The sequence below is a fragment of the Emydura macquarii genome, unplaced genomic scaffold (genome assembly GCF_026122565.2).
Source record: "Emydura macquarii macquarii isolate MOO-44397 ecotype Brisbane River unplaced genomic scaffold, CSIRO-AGI_Emac_v2 contig_1253, whole genome shotgun sequence".
Classification (NCBI taxonomy): domain Eukaryota; kingdom Metazoa; phylum Chordata; order Testudines; family Chelidae; genus Emydura; species Emydura macquarii.
The window spans coordinates 76,803,169-76,823,716 of record NW_027131390.1 but is presented as its reverse complement, the minus strand read 5'-3'; the positions used below and the strand labels follow the sequence as shown (position 1 = coordinate 76,823,716).

Below are 20,548 nucleotides of genomic sequence, written 5' to 3'. Positions count from 1 at the left end.
TCCATAACAGATTCATCTCCACACAACAGGATAGTTTTAGTGAGCTCCATTTCACAGCCCATGTTATCCTGTTTAGACCTTTACACTGCACACATGCAGAGAATTTCCAGCTTCAGCATGTAACTTCACCACGGCCAGATTTTTTTTTTAAAAAATGGTGCTGTTAGTAGCATGGCATCATTGTCATGTTGCTTCTGAGCAGTCTAACAATCAACACTCCCACACCATACACAGATTGCCTGGCTAGCCTCTGAGTGGCAGGTGTTGGAATGAAGTGTATTCCTGCACCCACTCATCACGCAGCCTCCACTCCCAGCCCCAGCCTGTGGAAACTCTGACCCTAGGGAGAGTCTTCTGCTAGGGCCTGGAAGCGGGAGGGACAGTGCCACAGAGGCAGTTCACCTCCTACTACTGTGAGGGTGTTAGTAAGAGCCACACACAGAGGCTCTCACGGATCTTGGGAGCACAATTTTACTCTCTGTGTTCAGTTCACCAGACAATTGAGTCTCTCTCAACTACAACTTGTATTATGAGCAACTGTGGCTGAGTCAAGAAGGCCTATGCAATGGTGGTTCTAGGTAGGGTGACCAGATGTCCCAATTTTATAGGGACAGTCCCAATAGTCAGGGCTTTTTCTTATATGGGTGCCTATTACCCTCTAACTCCTGTCCCGATTTTTTGCACTTGCTATCTGGTCACCCTAGTCCCAGGTTCTCTTAGTTCTGAAAGCAGAGCCAAGAGGGAAGTACATAAAAACAGTGAGCTGACCGCTGAGCTATCCACTCATAGATCTGGCTTGAAATTTCAACATTGTTTCATAGGATTCAGTGCTCAAGAGAGGCCTAGAAGCCTTAGAGAAATGTCACCATGTAGAGGTTGAAGAACAAGCTGAAAATCCTTTGTGAAGTATTAAAATGTACACAGACACAAACACTTTATTTCTATGTTATACATTTTCTTTCAAATTGGTATTTCAAAGGCTTTATAGGAATCTCTCTCTGCCATTAGTAAAATCTTTACTCAACAGTAAAATATTGGCATGTCTCTTAATTATATAATTGCCACACTGAGGGCTTCAGTGGCCATAAGAAAAAGTGCAGGAAACAGTCATAATAAGAGTGCCTTGTGCTCCTGAGCTCCAGGGAGGGACTTGCTATCACAGAGATGCCTCAGAGCACATTCCCTCCAACGCTGCTGATAGGACTGGGACTCCTGGGGTAACTTCCCTGATTCTGGTGGAGTTACACCTGGGTTAACAGGATCTTTATACTTGCTGCCCTCCTATGCTGGCATTATGCTTCAAGCCACCGCAGTTTAAGCAGTTCACCTTCTCTTCCCTCTGGAACTCTAGGGCTGCAAGAGCCATTACTGAGGCCTCAATTTATTTAATCACAGGGTAACTTATTGTATTGTTCATGGCAAATTCTTAGGTAGTGTTTCAAAACACTGGTTGTACGCATTGAGTAGACACTGTGTGCAGGATGAATACGCACCCATTATAATTAGAACGAAAAGGAGACCTCAGAGTCATACACTAATTACACCTCACTTTATGTGAGTTGTCCTCACGTCAGGTGCAGTGTGCTCTTAATTACTTCTAGTAAGTGCAGAAGATTCATCATCAAATGATTCCTTACCCCAGTCTTTGATTTCGGAGAGAATGGCTATTACAACACTTCATGTGCTGAGCCCTGCTCATTTATTTCAGCTCAGATTCCTGGAAATGTGCCTTTTTGTACATCTTTTTACTAGAAATATATGGGAGGAGGGGGAGGGGAGAGTGTTCTGCTTTTTCCTTTTTCCATTGGGGTTGGTGAAAGCCAAAGGTGCCAGAGCCCCAGCCATGAAGATTGGGCGTCCGCTGTTTACCCAGGGAACAGGCACGGTATGGGCAGCAATAGTCCCCGCTTCGCACACTGCCCTACACAGAACCGATGACGTTCCTGGAATTGGTGCTGGCAGCTTCAGGGAGGTTTGTAAATATCCACAGTGCATATTCCTGAATGCTTAGTTCTGAACTGGCCATTTTTAAGGCATCCTGCCCCTATCCTCCATGTAGCTCCACTCCAGGAGACTGATCCAAAGGCCAGTGAAGTCACCAGGACTCTCCCATTGACTTCAGTGGCCTCAGGATGAAGCCCCAGTTACACTATCTATTGACCACAGAAGATACAGGGACTTGCTCCATTATGAACAAGCAGTGCAATTTCTATCTCTGAGCCGCTATTATACTCCACATAATGAGCATTTCCCCTCATGTAACGTGTATCTGCTTTTGTATGTTTACTTCAACCTCACCTACACCCAGATCTCCAGATTTACTCTCCGCTAGGCTTTGTGTAGGGGTATATATGTAACAGATGCCATCAAATGCAGCACCTAGCTCATAGACAGTAGAGGCCTGGAGTAATACCTTTGTTTAAATATAAATAAAAGGATACATGCAAGATGATACCCACAACCACCTATAACAAAAATACTTATCTGTATGTTATTATCAGACAAAGCATGTTTTGCATCATTTGGCCCTATCTGCAATCTCATAATGAGTGATGATGTCTGACCTTTTGTGGAGATGTGCCATCTTCATACGCAGACATTCGATACATAGCCTCTGAGTGGTCTCCTGAAATTGATAATGGATGGCTGGGTACCATGTCAGAGAGCTGAGACCTGGAACGCTGCCGCATTGAAGCTCTGTGAAACAGAAGGGTGAGAAGGTCTGTTCCTCTGGGTTGGATGACACAATGTGGGCTTTGAAGACGGGGTCAGTTTTTATCGGGGCTTATATCATGACCTGAAATCAGATCTTGTTGAAGCAAATCTGAGGACTCCTGCAAACTCTATTGCTGCAAAGGCCCAAGATTGAGAAAGGTGGCTGCATAAAAGGCAGTCTTCTAAACTGTGGGAAGGAGGAATCCCATAACAGGAACAGATATTCTATTCAGGTTTATATGCCACACCTAGTGCTCTTATATCTGAAAATGCAGCTTGTATTTGTGGGGAAACTAGGGGAATAGCAGTTGGGTGTTTCCTGTTAAATTTGCAATGTGTTTGCCACAGCCACAGAAGTGTGGGGGTAGCCTGCAGCCTCGGGGTGCTCTAGTCAATTTCACCACAGGACCCTCAGTCACTACATAGCAGCTGTACCAGGCACAGCTGTAGTAGGCACAGTATTAGAGCATGAGCACTCATCAAATATACTGTAATTCTCCTCCTATCCCTGACCGTATGGTGCCCCATGATCTGACAGCTGCTGGTTTGGCAGTGTTGTCTGAAGCAGCCCTGCCTAAAATAATCTTAATGATCTGATCAGAAGAAAATTTGTGGCAAAGAAAGAGGATTTCACAGTGACAGAAGTGAGTTGTGAAATCCAAACAGACCCTGCTGTCATTTTCATAAATGTTTCTATAGCCAGGGAGAAGAGAGATGTATCAGTTTCTTTGTAATCTATTTCTAAATTAGCAGTTGAGCACCTGCAACTCCCATTAAGGTAAATGGAATTTTGGGCTGGTCTGCTGCTCTCAGGATCTTGCCCACTGATTATAATTTTTAATGCTTGAGCCTGAGTAAAATTAGGAACAAAAATGCCCATGTGTGTTAGCATTAAGATGTATCTTCTTAAACACAATGTCCAGGTTCCTCAAATTTATCAGTACATTCCATCACACGTAATTTTTACCAAGGTATTGGATTGATTTTAACTAGAGTAAATATATGAATACATGTATGTACATACGTATGAAAACATGCCAGAATCCTGGCTGCCTAGAGCGTGGGGTGAAGAAGTACCAGATACCATCTTCCACTACCTGTGCAGCACAGGGCAGGATTTGGTCCTATAGCTTCAACACAGTGGCCATCCTCATCAGTCATTATATTGGGTCAAATGGATGAGAAGTCTTGTATAGACAATGTAAATGGCTACACAAATTAAAGTCCCTGATCCTGTATTTGCATAAACCAAGGTCTGCTGTACGAGTACAAGAGAGTAAGCTATTAATGTGAAGAGATGCCAGTGCTACTCCCTAGCCATGTGTACTGTTGTAAAACAGGAGCCATACTTGTCTTGTCTGATGGTCACTTTGTGCCTTAATAGGGAGCCCAGAGGGGAATAAGGCAACCCACCTATGGGCACCCCCAGTCTTCCTTTAATCCCGCACCTTTTAAGCATATGGGCATAAGATTAGAGTACACAGAAGGTGGAGAGGGACTAAATATAGGAGTCTTCTCATTGACTTCATGGGCTTGGATGTCTTTGTATACAGTTTATACATTTCCATTTGGCTCACACCTGCCATGCCTCTATGTGCTTTAGCTAAGGTATTTGCAACATTCTCTTCCCCTATTCTGCACCATCCAAGGCAGTGCAGCATCAGCACCATGTGATTTCGGAAGTCACCAAAGAATACGAATGTCTAGAAATGTATCAAGAGGTGTCACTGTTTTAAAAGGCTTACCGCAAGCTGCCTTGATAGCTCCCATGGCTAAAAGACTGGACTTTCTTAAGATTTGGCTTAAGAAGCAAGTTGTTTTCTGCAACTGTAAAATATAATGTTAGAAACTCAGTGTATATTAAAATTGAGCTAAACCAATTGTTTATTTGCAAAACAGAAATATATCTCCAGTACATAGCTGCAATACCTTATAGAATACATTACCAAAAGGAATAGAATTAATCTTTGCTGTTATGCATTAGAATTCTTCAAGTTTTATGTTAATTTATATTTGACATAATAAAGTTGGGTAAATTTAATATGACACTAGTATTTTGAAACATTGGGTGTGGCTATTAAGGGTGTTTTTTGGTACTTTTTTTGGTACTACAAGTTATTGAGGGCCAGGAAATGCTTTCATCCTCAAAGATAATCATAGTGTATTGTTTCATAGCAGTACAACAGGTCATTCTATTAGCTTTTTACTTCTGGAAGCTGGGGTTCAAATCTACCTCAGATCACTTAGTAAAACAAATAGGGCAGCCTCAGCATATGCCATAATTTGTCTGTTTTCTCAGTACAACATCGCCGAACTGTCAGTAGTAAATGGAAATATAAAATGCCAGGGTTTTGCAGATCAGAGGTGATCTATGCTCACAGATCTATATGAGGAAGGTTGTTCAGCATGGCATGTGCTAAAACACGTTTTGGCCACGGCTATCGGTATATCGCTTTTATGGACACTAAAACTGAGCCTTCAGGAAAACCAGAGAACAGTCAGCCAACACTAACAAAAGACTCTATAGATGCTCTGTGTTCTGTGGGATTTAACTTAATTTCTTAATAACAGAATGAAACACTTGCTTTCCATGGCTGTTTCAGTAAGTGCCTTGTCTCCTTGGCTTTGCAAGGTCACCAGTGTGAAATAAACCCCTTTCCTTTCCAGTAGCTCCTCATGTGTTCCTCTCTCGACAGCCCTTCCATGTTCAAACCCAATGATGACATCCGCAGTTTTGACTGTGGACAGACGATGAGCTATTGAGATTGCAGTGCGCCCAAGGCGAGCCTGAGAGAGAGAGAGAGAGAGGAGGAAAAACAATATAGGTAGGACAGCAACCCGATATCCTGAGAGATGCTGAACTGAGCACCTGGCGCAAGATCTAAAGTCCACTGAAGTCAAAAGCTGACTTAAATGGGCTTTGGAGCAAGCCCCTACTGAAAGCCACTCTCTCTCACTGACCTCAGCACCTCTCAGCACCTGGTCTTGGACTGTAAGTTCTTCTGCATGGATTGTAGAGCACCACATACGTTTGCTGGGCTACATAAATAATTATTACTAAAGATACTACATCTAAGGGCAGTGAATGGTCATTTGAATGGTAATTACAAGGGTCAAGGCTTTTGATCTAAAATGAAGCTGGAGTTGAGGTGGATGTGCAAACTGATTACTCTCTGATTTCAAGGATGATAGTGCAATCAGTGAAGAGGGATCACTTACCAAGGTAACTCGTGTCCTCTGAATTTATTGCCTCCGCAGAACCACTCTGCAGGAAACACGTGCCTAGCACACAGCCAATCTATCTGGGTGTGTAAATGGCCCATATCACCATAGTATCTGTACAACACAGAACTCTTTAAAGCAGGAAATTGACAGTTAGGGGGTCACAGACAGATTCCTAGAGCCTTATATTCCACAGATCAAAGGTATAAATAATATGCCTCTTCAAACTGTCCCTCAGTTCCTCTCTATCTCCAGAAGCTTTAGAACTTGAACTCTGAAGTTGAGAAGAGGAGGGAGGGTCCATGCTGCTCTGGGGAATCAGTATAATCAGAGAGCAAGAGTTACCTTGGTGAGCAACCCCTTTGTCGTCTTAGACATCAGAGATTAAAGGAAGCCTAAAATGGACCAAAACATTTGTTCTGGATGAGTTTCTTAAACAGATTCTGCTTAGAAACAGAATTATTTCCCCTGTGAAGACTTTCTGGACTCTAGAAACATTGTATTTGCTCTCTGGAAGAAATGTCCTCCTGAGCTAGAAACCCTTGAGGTCTGGGTGCTTTACTCAATCTAGCTGCTGGAGCTGATGGAGCTCTTGGCGGAGGTAAAGAATGAAAGGCTGTTCCCAGGAAAGAGCCAGTGCAGCTGAAAAGCAAGTTTGTCAGGCTCTTGTCAGAGCAACAGAGTTCACCCTGACCTCGCAAGTTTTTCTTAGTTCCTAGGAATGAAAAGAAATTAAGAAAAAGGCACAAAGGAGGCCTTCTCACTATGTGAAAGAAGCATCTGACAGCATCATGAGTCCTTGCCTGCCATGGACCAAAACGTCTCAGAGCTGCTACGAGTTAAAACAAGTCCATGTCAAAGTAACCTCACGTGGCAGAAATTAGATAGGCAGTGAGGGCCAGAGTGGCTGATTACACTAATCCACCCCTTTATGACTCAAATCATTGGCAGTAGTATATTTGGCACTTGACAGATGCTCTGCAGACATGGTTACCTTTTTCTGAATGCACCATTCTCACAGATACATTGTTTCCTGGCCTAACAAAGGGGACAGAAATCCTTTGTCTGTTCGTATAATCCATTGCAACCATGTTGTTTGTGAGCAGAAATGCCAACTGGTCTGTGGAAGAAATCCCTAAGTGTATGTGAAGTTTTCTGAGGCCTCTATGAATCCTTGAGGATATTCAGTGAGCCCTTCAGCATAGCAAACCTTGGATTTGAAACAAGCAAATTTGAAAATTTTGGCCTCTTTTCAAAAAGAGATCATAGTGTGCTAATGGTAAAAATAGTTCTCATATTCACAATTAAAAGCAAAACTGCTTCAAAATCTGAGTTATTTCACTTTGCTATAAATGCTAAGTTAGACCCATTTTGCCAAAAATTTTGTTCCATTGCATGAATTTTTCACTCATAAATGGACCCCCAAGACAAAGCTGATTTCTGAGGTAGAAATAGGAGCATTTCTAAGCAAAAGGTGGTTTTGAAATATAAGCTCAAAATATGTTCACATTTTGATTTCAAAATAGCCACTCAGCTGAAATCCATAGAAAAGCTACATTGTGGACTTTCATACTGATAGACTGTGCACAATGACTTATATAAAATCATTCTTATTGTGTATAATTTCAAATGCATATTTTGGAACTTTATTATAAAGAATGAATGGAACTTTTATCAACAGCGCTACAGATTTTTTAAAAAATGTTTCAGCTTGATTGAAAGTGTTAACAGCAATTCTCTGTCACTGCTGAGATTCTTAAAAAAAAAAGAGGTCAAACACTTGTTTAAAACAGTACGAAAGCATCTTTGAAAATGCTTTGAAAACATATTTCTGCCCCATTAATACTGATTACTGATATAACATAGCAAACCTCATGAAGTGCTTCTTGGACAATAGCTTCACTTTCATTGTCCAATGCTGACGTGGCCATATCTAGCAGCAGGATTTTAGGGTTTCGGACAAGGGCGCGAGCAATAGCTATCCTTTGTTTCTGACCTCCACTCATCTGGCCTCCACCCTCTCCAACAAGAGTGTCAAATTGCTGGGAGGAAGAGAAAAATGGAATAAATAACAAAGGGTTCTATTCTGTTCCCATTGACATCAATAGTAAAAATCTCTCATAGATTTCCATGGGAGCTGGCCCAAACTGAATAGCAATCTTTGGAAGGCAAGTACAGTGTATTATGATTTCAGATCCTTTAGACAGCTATAGAGCAGACTCCTCCATATTTAACAAAGCTTTTCTTCCCAAACTGGGCTTCCCATGTGTGCCAGGACCAAACTGAATTTATATACTCAAATCAAAGTTAAGATTCATTTTGACCCAGAATAATCCAATCAGCAAGAACTGCAACATGGATGAAAATCCCCCATCTCTCCCTCTCCACTGGGCAGCCCACCAGCTAACATTCCAATAGGTTGGGCTTGTCTGTAGATGGAAGGGCCCATATGGCCTCTCATGACTCGTGATAATCACTGTAGTGTAGCAATGTCATGCACATGGGCACTCTTTAGTCCAGTTCAGGATTTAGGTGACTCCACAGCTTGTGTGGAGTTAATATGGCAGCTAGAGAGCCAGACAGAGCTACATGGCCCTGTCTATATCCTACAGCCCCAGAATAGAACATCCATATATTCACTTATAAACAAGTTCTGTCTTTTCTCTATTGCCAAGTACACTGCAAGCCATGCACGTATTACACAGTCTTTCTAACAAGGCCTATCTACTCCACCTGGGAACCTAGGAAAGCAACTTGGGATGATAAAATGTATGGCTCTGGGCAAATTAATTGTATTTTAACCCAGGCCATAAGGCTAAATGTTGTGAAATCTCCTCTCCAGGAATCTATTTAGAATCCAGTCAGATATTTAAATAATATCCTGAGGGACTAAAGTGCCAATTAATAGGAGTTGGAGGCACAAAGGCTACTGGGCCTGACTAACCAGTTGGGATTTAGGGGTGGGGAACCTCCATATGGCAGATAGTATTAAGATAGGAGGTGGGGAGCTGGAAGGTTTTTCATAGACTATTCAAAACTTCATTTAGGTGAGTGGGAGGACTGGATCCTAAGTAGCTCTTTGCCTGGGCAGAATCAGTCCAGGGGAGTGTGAAAATCTGTCTTTCCTCTCTCTTTGATGTATTGATTACTACCATATAGTTCTGGGTTTGCCCTGGTATTGAATGTTCTGTGTACGTTTCCTGGGAAGTGTATTCATCTTTGCTGCCAAATGTGGCCAAATATATGTAGCACACCTTATTTATTTACTTCAAAGCAATGTCTATCACTCTATTGTTCTCATCCATTCTATGCTTTCTCCCCAAACATATGAGTACCCAACAGGTAGCCCATAGAATCACAGAACTATAGGGCTGGGGAGGGGCTCTCAGTAGGTCATCTAGTCCAGCCCCCCATGCAGAGGCAAGACCAATGATACCTAGACCATCCCTTACAGGTCATAGGCGTGCGCGGCACATTTCCTTAGGGTGTGCACCCAGGGAATTTTCCTTAGGGTGTGCACCCAGGGAATCATCAGGGGTGTCAAACTCAATTCCGCCTGTGGGCAACATTTGCATTACCCGCTAGCGGAAGTCTCACCGCGTCATAGTCTCCACTGAGAAATGACGCGAGAGAGGGTATTTCGGCAACAGATCCCATCTTGCAGCTCCATCCGCCGAAAGATCGCGCGCCTTCCACTCTTTTGGTGGCAGCTTTAAACACAGTGAGACGGCACCGTGGGCCACGTCAAAAAAGAATCACGAAAAGGATAAAAAAAGGCATGTCTGATACCCCAGCATTAGGGTGTGCCTGGGCACACCCAGCACATCCCATGCGCACGCCTATGGTCTCACCTGTTCTTAAAAACCTCCAATTATGGGGATTTCACAACCTCTCTTGGAAACCTATTCCAGTGCTTAACTATCCTTATAGTTAGAAAGTTTTTTTACTATCTAACTTAAATCTCCTTTGCTGCAAATTAAGCCCCTTACTTTGTGTCCTACCGTCACTGGACATGGAGAACAATAGATCAGTATCCTCTTCATAACAGTCCTTAACATATTTGAAGACTGCTATCCGGTGTCCCATCAGTATTCTTTTCTCAAGACTAAACATGCCCAGTTTTTTAACCTTTCCTCATAGATCAGGTTTTCTAAGCCTTTTAATATTTTTGTTGTTCTCCTCTGGACTCTTGCCAGATTGTCCACATCTTTTTAAAAATGTGGTGCCAGAATTGGACATAGTACTCCAGCTGAGGCCTCACCAGAACTGAATAGAACAGAACAGTTACCTATCATGTCATACATACAACACTCCTGTTAATACAGCCCAGAATGATATTAGCCTTTTTTGCAGCTGCATCACATTGCTGACTCACATTCAGTTGTGATTTACAAATATGACCACCAGTTCCTTTCAGCAGTACTATTGTCTAGATGATTATTCTCCATTTTGTAGTTGTGCATTTGATTTTTGTTTCCTAAATGTAAACTTTGTACTTGTCCATATTGAATTTCATCTTGTTAGTTTCAGATCAGTTCTCCTATTTGTCAAGGTTGTTTTGAATTTTAATCATCCCCTCCAAAGTGCTTGCAACCCCTCCCAGCTTGGCATCATTCGCAAATTTTATAAGCATACTCTCCACTCCATTTTCCAAATCATTTATGAAAATATTGAATAGTACCGCATCCAGGACTGACCCCTCTGGAACCCCACTAGATATCTCCCCCCAGTTTGAAAGTGAACAGTTGATAACTACTCTTTTAGCACAGTCTTTGAACCAGTTTTGCACCCACCTTATAATAATTTAATCTAGACCACACTTCCCTGGTTTCCTTATGAGAATCTCATTTGTGTCAAAAGCCTTACTAAAAATCAAAATATATCATGTCCACAGCTTACTCCCTATCCAGTAGTTCAGTAACCCAGTCAAAGAAGGAAATTAGGTTTGTTTGGCATGATTTGTTCTTGACAGATCCATGCTGGCTATTCCTTATAACCATATTATCCTCTAGGTGGTTACAAATTGATTGTTTAATCATTTGTTCCAGTATCTTTCAAGATATCAAAGTTATGCTGACTGCTCTATAATTCTCCACATCCTTTTTTTCCCCCTTTTGAAAGATAGTATATAATGTTTGCCCTTCTCCAGTCCTGGTCATGGTTGCAGAGGGAAAGGAGGGAGATTTTCCTCACTCGTCATCAAGTTCTAATTAAATACTTTAACAGGCGCAATTTACCAGCGGCAGATTCATGATAAAGTTGTAGGCATTGGCTTCCTTGGCTGCTTTGATGATATCTTCCATACTTGCATCATCTCGGCCATAGCGAATGTTCTCTGCAATTGTGGTAGAGAACAGAACTGGTTCTTGCTCAACTATACCAATCAGTGACCGCAACCACTGAATGTTAAGGGAGCGAATATCATGGCCATCGAGGGTAACCTACAGAAGAACAAGTGAAAAAGCAGTCAATGACAGCCTTGTCCCTGATTTTGATCTCACACTGCTGTAACTCTACAGTCTTAAATGGAGTTACTCCAGAGTCATTCTGGTATAAGAGATATCAGAATCAGCCTTATTTGGGCTTCAGACAATATATTCAAAAATAAAACCATAGAAAGAAATAATGAGAATACTGGACTCAACCCTGCAAGACGATGAGTGCTTCCCATCTCCAATGAAGTAAACAATTATATTTTCTATATTGTATCATATAAATCTTAAATAAAGATTGGATGTTTTGCCAAAAATATACTCAAATAGGAATTAATTCAGGGAAATCCTATGGCCAGGCTTTCTGATTACAGTGGTCCCCTCTGGTTTTATAAATCCGAGAATCTATGAAAATCTAAAAATAAATCTGTTCCTATTAAAAATTTTACTTTCGACTTTTTGTCCTAATTTATAATTACATTTTTTCCAAAACTGACATTTTATTTCATTTATCTCAATTTCTGATACCTACATCTCAGGGGTTGATTATGAAAACCAATCAGTGTTTGTAATAGAGCTGGTTGAAATTTTTCAACTCATTTGGTTTTGGGAGGGGAAATGGACTTTAGAAAATGGAAATTTTTGCAAAAAAAGGATTTTTAATGAATTCAGGGTGTTTGGTTTTTTTAGCAAAACTGGAAAATGAAAATGTAGGGGTTTTTTTGTTTTTGTTTTTTCAGTTCTACATTTTCCTCTCTGACCCGTTCTCTTTCCCCCCTTTTTCTCCCTTCTCCCATTCCTTTCTTCACTGGCAAAAAGAAAGAAATAAAAGGGGAGAAAGGGGAAGAAAAGAAGAGGAAAGGAACAATGAAAACCAAAACATTTTGAACATGAAAATGTTCAAAACCAGCCATTTTTAATAAAAAAAAATCACAAAAATAATTGAAATAAGAATGTTTATAAGTTAAACTTCTCTGCTGCTGGTAATAAGACAGAGCCAATCCATTCAGCATATACCGTAGCAGCATTATAGGATAATGATTAAGTGCTCAATGCTACATTTTCCAAGATTTAAAACTGTTTGTCACTTCTGGATTCCTTAGCCTAAATTCTACCTATATATGCATAAGTGCTGTTCCCATTGAAGCTTAGCATTTAATTCTTATTTTGTAGGGAAAGCATTTTCGTCCTCATTAAAAAACTTCTTTTCTTTCCCATAAATATTGCTGATTGTATCATTCAGGAACAGAACTAAATAAGGCATCCTGCTCGTTTCCTCAGTCACTGTTTTTTGGAATGAATTTTTTTAAAAATCCAGAACCTTGCTTTCCAACTTTGAGTAAAAGCAACGATACCCTTTAAAGTGAATAAAGCTAGAGAAACCCTGCTGGAGTGAGAGACTCACCATGCCTTCGGTAGGGTCATAGAACCGCTGGATGAGCTGAACTGTGGTGCTTTTCCCAGCCCCGCTGGGTCCAACAAAAGCAGTTGTCTCCCCTGATTTAACCACCATACTGAGATTATCCAAAATCTGAAAGCACAAGAGAGACCATATATTGTAACTCTAACATTCCTGAAGCCAAGCAGATGGACTGGAAATCATCCTGTTTTACTCTTATCTTAAATGAAGAGGGAAAAAGAGAACCGAAAGATTTTTAAACAAACTGAAGAGCTTGAAAATACAGACCCATTTTTTTCCATGAAGGATACACAAGCAAATTCTGATCTTTGTTGGTTATGCCTGACTCCCATTGAAATCAAGAGGAGTTGGCTACACACATCCCAGAGAAGAATTTGACCCCAATACCTTTTGATGCATGCTGCATATGTGGTATGAGTACCATCTAAAAATCTACATATTACGTGTGCACCAAAGACATTGTATAGAATAATCTGATACTTAATGTGTGGCTGTCTCTATAAATGGTTGCATTTATTTGTTTGCCCAATAATATGCTTTTCAAGCAGAACTTGTCACAGCAGCAGTGAAGCAACAGGACATACCACTAATATTCTTTTCCCTCTTCCTAGCATTTACAGTATAATACACTACATTTCCCCCGGACAATGGAAGAATTAAATGATAAAATCTCTTCGCTCATTTTGTTTTATTACCTTCTATCCCATTCTTGCATAAGTTTATAGAACTGTGTAATTGATTAAAGAGCTCTTTAACAACCTGAAAATCAAAAATAATCCTATAAAAAGTGATACATGAATGAATTGCTAAGAAGAAGCACAAAAGAATAGCACAAGCCTCTAGGGACAAAATCAGAAAGGCTAAGGCACAAAAGGAATTACATATAGCAAGGGACATAAAAGGCAATAAAAGGAGCATCTTTAAATATATTGGGAGCAAGAGAGCAAGACGAAGGAAAGTGTAGGTCCTCTACTTAGCAAGGAAGGAGATCTAATAACTGATGGTGTCAAGAAGGCTGAGGTGTTTAATGCCTATTTTGCTACAGTCTTCACCAAAAAGATACTCAGCACAATACTGAGCAGATACTGAACAGATACTCAGCACAATTAATATTAAATATTAATTAACATTAACAACACCAGGGAAGGATGCAAAACAGAATATGGAAATAACAAATTAAAGACTATTTAGATAAATAAGATATATTCCAGTCAGCAGGGCATAATGAAATTCAACATGCATACTTAATGAGCTAACAGAAGCAATCCCAGAACCATTAGCAATTATCTTTGAGAATGCATGGAGGATGGGTGAGTTCCAGAAGACTGGAGAAAGGCATACATAGTACCTATCTTTCAAAAGGGGGGGGGGGGGAAAAGAGGACCTGGGGAACGATTGACCATTCAGCCTATCTTCAATATTTGGAAAGATACTAAAACAAATTATTAAACAATCAATTTGTAAGCACCCAGAGGATAATACGGTCATAAGGAATAGCCAGCATAGATCTGTCAAGAACAAATCATGTAAAACCAACCTAATCTCCTTCTTTGACAGGGTTACTGGACTAGTGGATAGGGAGTAAGCTGTGGACACAATATATCTTGATTTTTAGTAAGGCTTTTGACACAAATGACATTCTTATAAGGAAACCAGGGAAGTGTGGTCTAGATTAAATTATTATAAGGTGGGTGCAAAACTGGTTGAAAGACTGTGCTAGAAGAGTAGTTATCAATTGCTCACTGTCAAACTGGAGGGAGATATCTAGTGGGGTTCCAGAGGGGTCAGTCCTGGATGCAGTATTATTCAATATTTTCATAAATGATTTGGAAAATGGAGTGGAGAGTATGCTTATAAAATTTGCGAATGACGCCAGGTTGGGAGGGGTTGCAAGCACTTTGGAGAACAGAATTAGAATTCAAAATGACCTTGATAAATAAGGGAATTGGTCTCAAATTTACAAGATGAAATTCAATATAGACAAGTACAAAGTCTACATTTAGGAAACAAAAATCAAATGCATAACTACAAAAAGGAGAATAATTGTCTAGACAATAATACTGCTGAAAGGATCTGGTGGTCATATTTGTAAATCACAAACTGAATCTGAGTCAACAATGTGATGCAGCTGCAAAAAAGGCTAATATCATTCTGGGCTGTATTAACAGGAGTGTTGTATGTATGACATGATAGGTAACTGTTCTGTTCTATTCAGTTCTGGAGAGGCCTCAGCTGGAGTATTATGTCCAGTTCTGGCACCACATTTTAAGAAAGATGTGGAAAAACCAGAAAGAATCCAGAGGAGAGCAAGAAAAATATTAAAAGGCTTAGAAAACCTGATCTATTAGGAAAGGTTAAAAAACTGGGCATGTTTAGTCTTGAGAAAAGGATACTGATGGGGCACCCGATAGCAGTCTTCAAATATGTTAAGGGCTGTTATGAAGAGGATACTGATCTATTGTTCTCCATGTCCAGTGAAGGTAGGACATGAAGTAATGGGCTTAATCTGCAGCAAGGGAGATTTAGCAAAAGCTTTCTTATATGGATGGTGAAGCTCTGGAATAAGCTTCCAAGGGAGGTTGTGGAATCTCCTGTCATTGGAGGTTTTTAAGAACAGGATGGACAAACACCTGTCAGTGATGGTCTAAATTTCCTTGGTCCTGCTTCAGCACAGAGGGATAGAAGAGGGCTAGAAGGGAGCGTTTGAGGTCCCTTCCAAACTTACATTTTTATGAATCTATGATTTCAAGGGAAGCAGTATGCAGATGAACCCAGCTGAAGTTTTGTCTGTTCACAGTCTATAGAAAAGAATTCTCATGACAATGGTTGTATTGTAAATAGAAAACTACACAACTTCTAACACTGCTGACACCAAAATAATTAATTGCCTTCTTTCAAACAAATGGCTTATGCTTTTGGAAAGTAAGCCATAACATAGGAGTTTATTGATTACTGGCATAATGGCATATTCTATTTAGCTACAGTAATATTATTCAAAAGAGGAATGATGAATAATCACCTTTACTTCTGGCCTGGATGGGTAATGGAAAGTTACATTATGGAATTCAATTTCACCTCTTACTTTATCCAGCTTGTAGCCCTCTTCTGACATGCAATCAATGACAGGTTTCTAGAACAGAATTTGTCATGTTATTTATTCAGTGTTAAACAACCGAGACTTTGCTGCAGTACATACAGTATTCCCTCCAACATACAAAACAATGACATTTCAGTTTGAACAGCTCTGGGCTGTACTCCAAAGCTGTACAGAATCCGCTACAGTAGCATAAGACACTGAGCCAAAGGGACAATGTGGGTGTCAGTGGTGAGGAAAGTTGGGAAGAGAAATTACTTCTGCATTAGGCACTCAGCCATCTCTCTCTCTGTTATGTCACTTGGGATAATCCATTTGAAAGGCTGGGTGTTTGTCATGGCAAAGCATGAGAAATATTGTGGCTTTGTCATGGTAAAAAGTTCAAGGAAAGCTCACAGCACACAATGGCACAATTACAAGTAAGTTCACTTTCTATTAGAATCATGTTAAATAATATATAAAGATAACATAAAACAACTAAACACACAAACAAGGAGTCACATATCTATAAAAATTCACCGCAGAGTTTTGCCTACTAAGGGAGCACATCAGGCAACCAGTGCCATTTGCCTGATTCTTCACTCACATACACTGGCATAAATCAGGAGTAACTTCATTAAAGGTAATGGAATTACGTTAGCTTGAAATTGGTGCAAGGGATTGGAAGCCCCATGACTTTATGAAATCACAGTTTAGTGGTGAAAATTATGGCTGCCAAACATGCAGCCTTATTCACCATATTTCTCCTGTAATAATCAAGTATAGATCAAGAATTTTATCTAACAACGTGGTTAAATGTTCTGTCCCCAAGGGACAAATATTTACTTATGCACATTCTATAAGGGTCAGATGAGCAGTTTTAGCTCTGAACATGAGGGCAGAATTTGGAGCATTCATCCAAAACATTTTACTATGGCGAAAAGTAGAATTTGCAAGTTAGAACTGATTTGTCTTCCAGTAAGACTTGGGGTCCTAAGTCCTAAGTTTTGGCAATGGGACTTTGTCTACTGAGTCACTTTGGCACTTGAAAATTTTTATACTTAATTGTTTATTTGAATTTATAAAAATATCTATAGAAATCCATCCTGCACTCTGGGCTTCCAATCCAAAGATTTTCCATTAATTTAATTGGCCTTTGGATTACACCCTGGGGGCTTATTCTATAATTAAACACCCACATACAGTAATCAAAAAGGAGTGCTCAGAAACATCCACCAATAACTCCCAGCACCCAACAAATTGGCATGCAGCATCATTAAATTATTTAATCAAGTATTTCCATTTTTGGAAAGAATTATTATGGCGACTGCAGGCTGTCTGTGTGCATTTGGACACTTCTGTTCTGTTCTAAACACACAGAGTGGCTTTAGGACATAGAACCTCAGCTGGGGCAAATCTGCATAGCCCACTGACATCAATGGAACTATATCCATTGACATCAGTGGGAGATTTGATGTTTGGTGTTTCCTGGAGCTTGGCTACCATATGAATATAATACCCTCTTCTGTGCCTTTAGCCTTTATTCATTGCTGATCATTAACTGTACTTACAAGACCCGAGCATTAAATATCAGTGTTTGGTAAAAAATTGAATATTCATAAACAAAACCTTTAAAGATGTCCATTCATAGCCCTCTTTATACATTTTCACGCATGCAGCTCGATCTTTTTCTTGTTCAGTCAGTTTTTCCTTAATTACCCTCATTTTTCTCATTTACATTGTTAATAAAAGCCTACACTGCTTGAGGCTTATTTAACTATTTTTCACAGAAGACTGAAAGAGCTTAGGAATTCTGTACTTACTTTATCTATCGTCTCAAAGATGTTTGTTGCAGCCCCGCGGCCAGTGGCAAAGGCCTCCAAACAAGGAGAAGCCTGACCAAGACTTAAGGCGCCTATTAAGACTCCAAAGAAAACCTGAAAAAGCAGGGGAGGACATTAATACCTTTAAGGTTTTTTTTTCTTTAGAGCTTAGAAAACAATCTGCTACAGAACCTGGGTGCTAACTAGATAAGGGCTGAGTCTTCTGGACCTGTTTGGGACCAGCAAGCAGGAGAGATGCTCCAACACATGAAAACAGATAGGACAGTGCCCTCTGTATTTGGAGTTTTAAATGCATTGTGTTGCTTGGTATTATGCTCAATCAGCAGCTTTAAAATACCTGTTGGCTGAAGTACTATTACAGCCATCGGTCCCACATTAACAGCATGTATCACACCTGCAAACCTTGCTACAAAGGCAGGTTCCCGCCAGAGAGAGATTTCCCCCTTTACCCTGTGTAACAGTGAACCACGTCAGTAGTACCTGTGCCATCAGAACCACACTGCACCTGCCAGTGCTTGAACTGAGCCAGTATGGGATGAGACAGCATACAGGCCCTTTTGGCAGAATGCCGTATCACTTCATAGCTGTTGTATTTGTGGAAGCCTCAGCTCTATTGCTGCAGCGTACCCACATTCCTCCTCTGCTTTTTCAAATGAAGGCTGTTGCAGCAGCTCCCCCAACCCTGCCCAATAAGAGAATTCTTCCTCAGCCTTAGCCAAGAGCCCAAGGAAGGAATCACCTGCTGAACACCCCTTTCTGAAAATCCCAGGATCCTCTCCTTTTGCGCTAAGTCAGGATAGCATAAGAGGAGACCAGACATGGGATCTGAAGAAAGGTCGTGTTCCTTGTGCAGCCTCTCTTCCTGAAGGGATCACTAGAGAGCTCAGCCAGCAGGGGCAAACACCAATGGGCTGAAGGCACGGCACTCCAAGAGCCCAACAGGAAAGCAGGGCAGCAGAGGAAAGAAAGGCAGCATTAGAGATATTCTTTTCCAATGGTGGCTACAGTTTGTCAGCTACAAGTTAGTTCCCTGCTGGGAGTGCAGAACTACAGTTACTGAGTGCCAAGTCATTGCACTGACCTGTTAGTGTCAAGTATAATTTCAGATTATTCCATTTGAGGGCCAGGTAGAGAATAATTAAAACATCTAAGGATTCAGGTTCCATAACGTTTAAACCACTGGTATCTACAGCAGCTATTCTACATCACTTGGCTTCCAGAGCTGCATAAAAGTTGGCACAATGTGCTTCCAGCACACTACTGCAGGGACCAGAGTTCAAAGTTTGCAGACAGAAATAGCAGCTGAATCCTTGAGTAATGGAGAATAAGGTCCTTTAGGGGGAAAAGAAATAGGGTGCTTTGCCATTTTATATTTGGCAGCTAAATGCCAGAGAAAAGAGCAGATAGGAAAAGCATGGGCTGTCAGTATTCACCACTCTGAAATCTAGGTGATAACTAATGTACATGTTCAGGAACAGTGCTGAAAAACTATCAGACATGAAAGGGGCAAGTACTATAACCTGTACCTGTAAGAGGGTCCCTGGCGAATACTCATCTTCATCCAGGACAAGTTTTGAGCCATACCAAAAGGCTAATGCATAACACAGGAAGATTATGAACCAGATATAACCAGTGAAGAAGCCCATTATCATCCCTTTTCTAATGCCCCAGTGCTGGGCAAACACTAGGTTTTTATCGTATCTAAGGAAGGAATAAAAATGAAAGCGGATGAAGTGCATTTCACAGAAAACTAGCGACGAGCAAAGCCAAATACAATAAGGCTGTTTCATGCTCCTTCAGTAATACAGTGGATGCCATTAAAAATTTAGCATTTACTACTCTGCAGTGAGGGCCCAGTGCTGCTCTCACAGAAATTAATTGCAAAGCTGCTAATGATTCTAGTGGGAGTAGTAGCAATCTCAGACAATAAAACTGTAGAATGTCCTAATATCAGTGTTACTGCAACTATCTGACCAAATGAATTTGTGTTTTTCTGATGTAAGAGAAGCTTTGCGCAATTTGTGACAGACCTGCAACCATGCTGTATTTTAAATTAGTTTAAAAGAGTATTGTAGTATAATACCACCAACTCACTATATCTAATTACAAAGAGTAAATCACTTAAAAAAAATACAAACTGTCAAGTCAATTAAACAGGAAACTGCCATCTTGCCAGTCTAATGACACTTGAAATGCAGCTCAGCATCTGAGTGACTAAGACAAGCAGTTGACTCCAACTGGTCTATTAATTGTTAAGGTGTTTTGTTGTTGTTTTTATTGTTAAAGAGAATGGTGAGGTCAAAAATCATACATTTAAAAAAAGGTCTTTACTGGATCTGCGTGAATAATGGGAAAAACTGTTCATGAATATTTTGGCAACTTCTAAATATAATTTTGTTTTGACTATGTTCACACTTCTTTGTATTTACAATCCATAAACTAAGGTTTATTTAATATGAATATTTTCAGAAAGCAAATTTTGGTTACTAAGAATGCCTCACAAATTAAAATGAAAGATTTTAAAAAAATCTAATTTACTTTTAAGTGTTTATACTGTTCATTTACTACTGTATTTTTTTTTTCAATTTGGTCAATGAAAATAGGCTGGTCAGTTACATAATTGTTTGTAAGCAATTTTTCCTTTCCCTTTCATAGGCTCCATAATGCAATATTTGGGTTGCAAGCAATGTAAGAAATGTATGCATGTGTTTTCACATACAGTCCTTACATCATATGCAACCCAAAATAGAATTTTAAAAAAAATCATGGAATCATTTCTACTGGGTCTTCAGCAAAAATCTTGATTTTGGAGCACATTGAGTTGAGCATCCTTGAATTTTTT

The 20,548-nt window shown here is 40.2% G+C and overlaps 1 protein-coding gene across 1 annotated transcript in view; it reads right to left on the bottom strand.

The window, feature by feature from the left end:
- ABCB11 (ATP binding cassette subfamily B member 11) overlaps positions 1-20,548 on the bottom strand; it is a 69,156-nt gene that overhangs the window by 25,478 nt on the left and 23,130 nt on the right. Inside the window, exons 10-18 of the mRNA XM_067549293.1 lie at positions 19,233-19,407; positions 17,686-17,799; positions 15,809-15,919; positions 12,775-12,900; positions 11,175-11,378; positions 7,809-7,979; positions 5,301-5,502; positions 4,461-4,542; positions 2,565-2,697 (exon numbers count right to left, since the gene is read on the bottom strand). Coding sequence (XP_067405394.1) covers positions 2,565-2,697; positions 4,461-4,542; positions 5,301-5,502; positions 7,809-7,979; positions 11,175-11,378; positions 12,775-12,900; positions 15,809-15,919; positions 17,686-17,799; positions 19,233-19,407 — 1,318 coding nt within the window. The remainder of the gene's footprint in view (positions 1-2,564; positions 2,698-4,460; positions 4,543-5,300; positions 5,503-7,808; positions 7,980-11,174; positions 11,379-12,774; positions 12,901-15,808; positions 15,920-17,685; positions 17,800-19,232; positions 19,408-20,548) is intronic.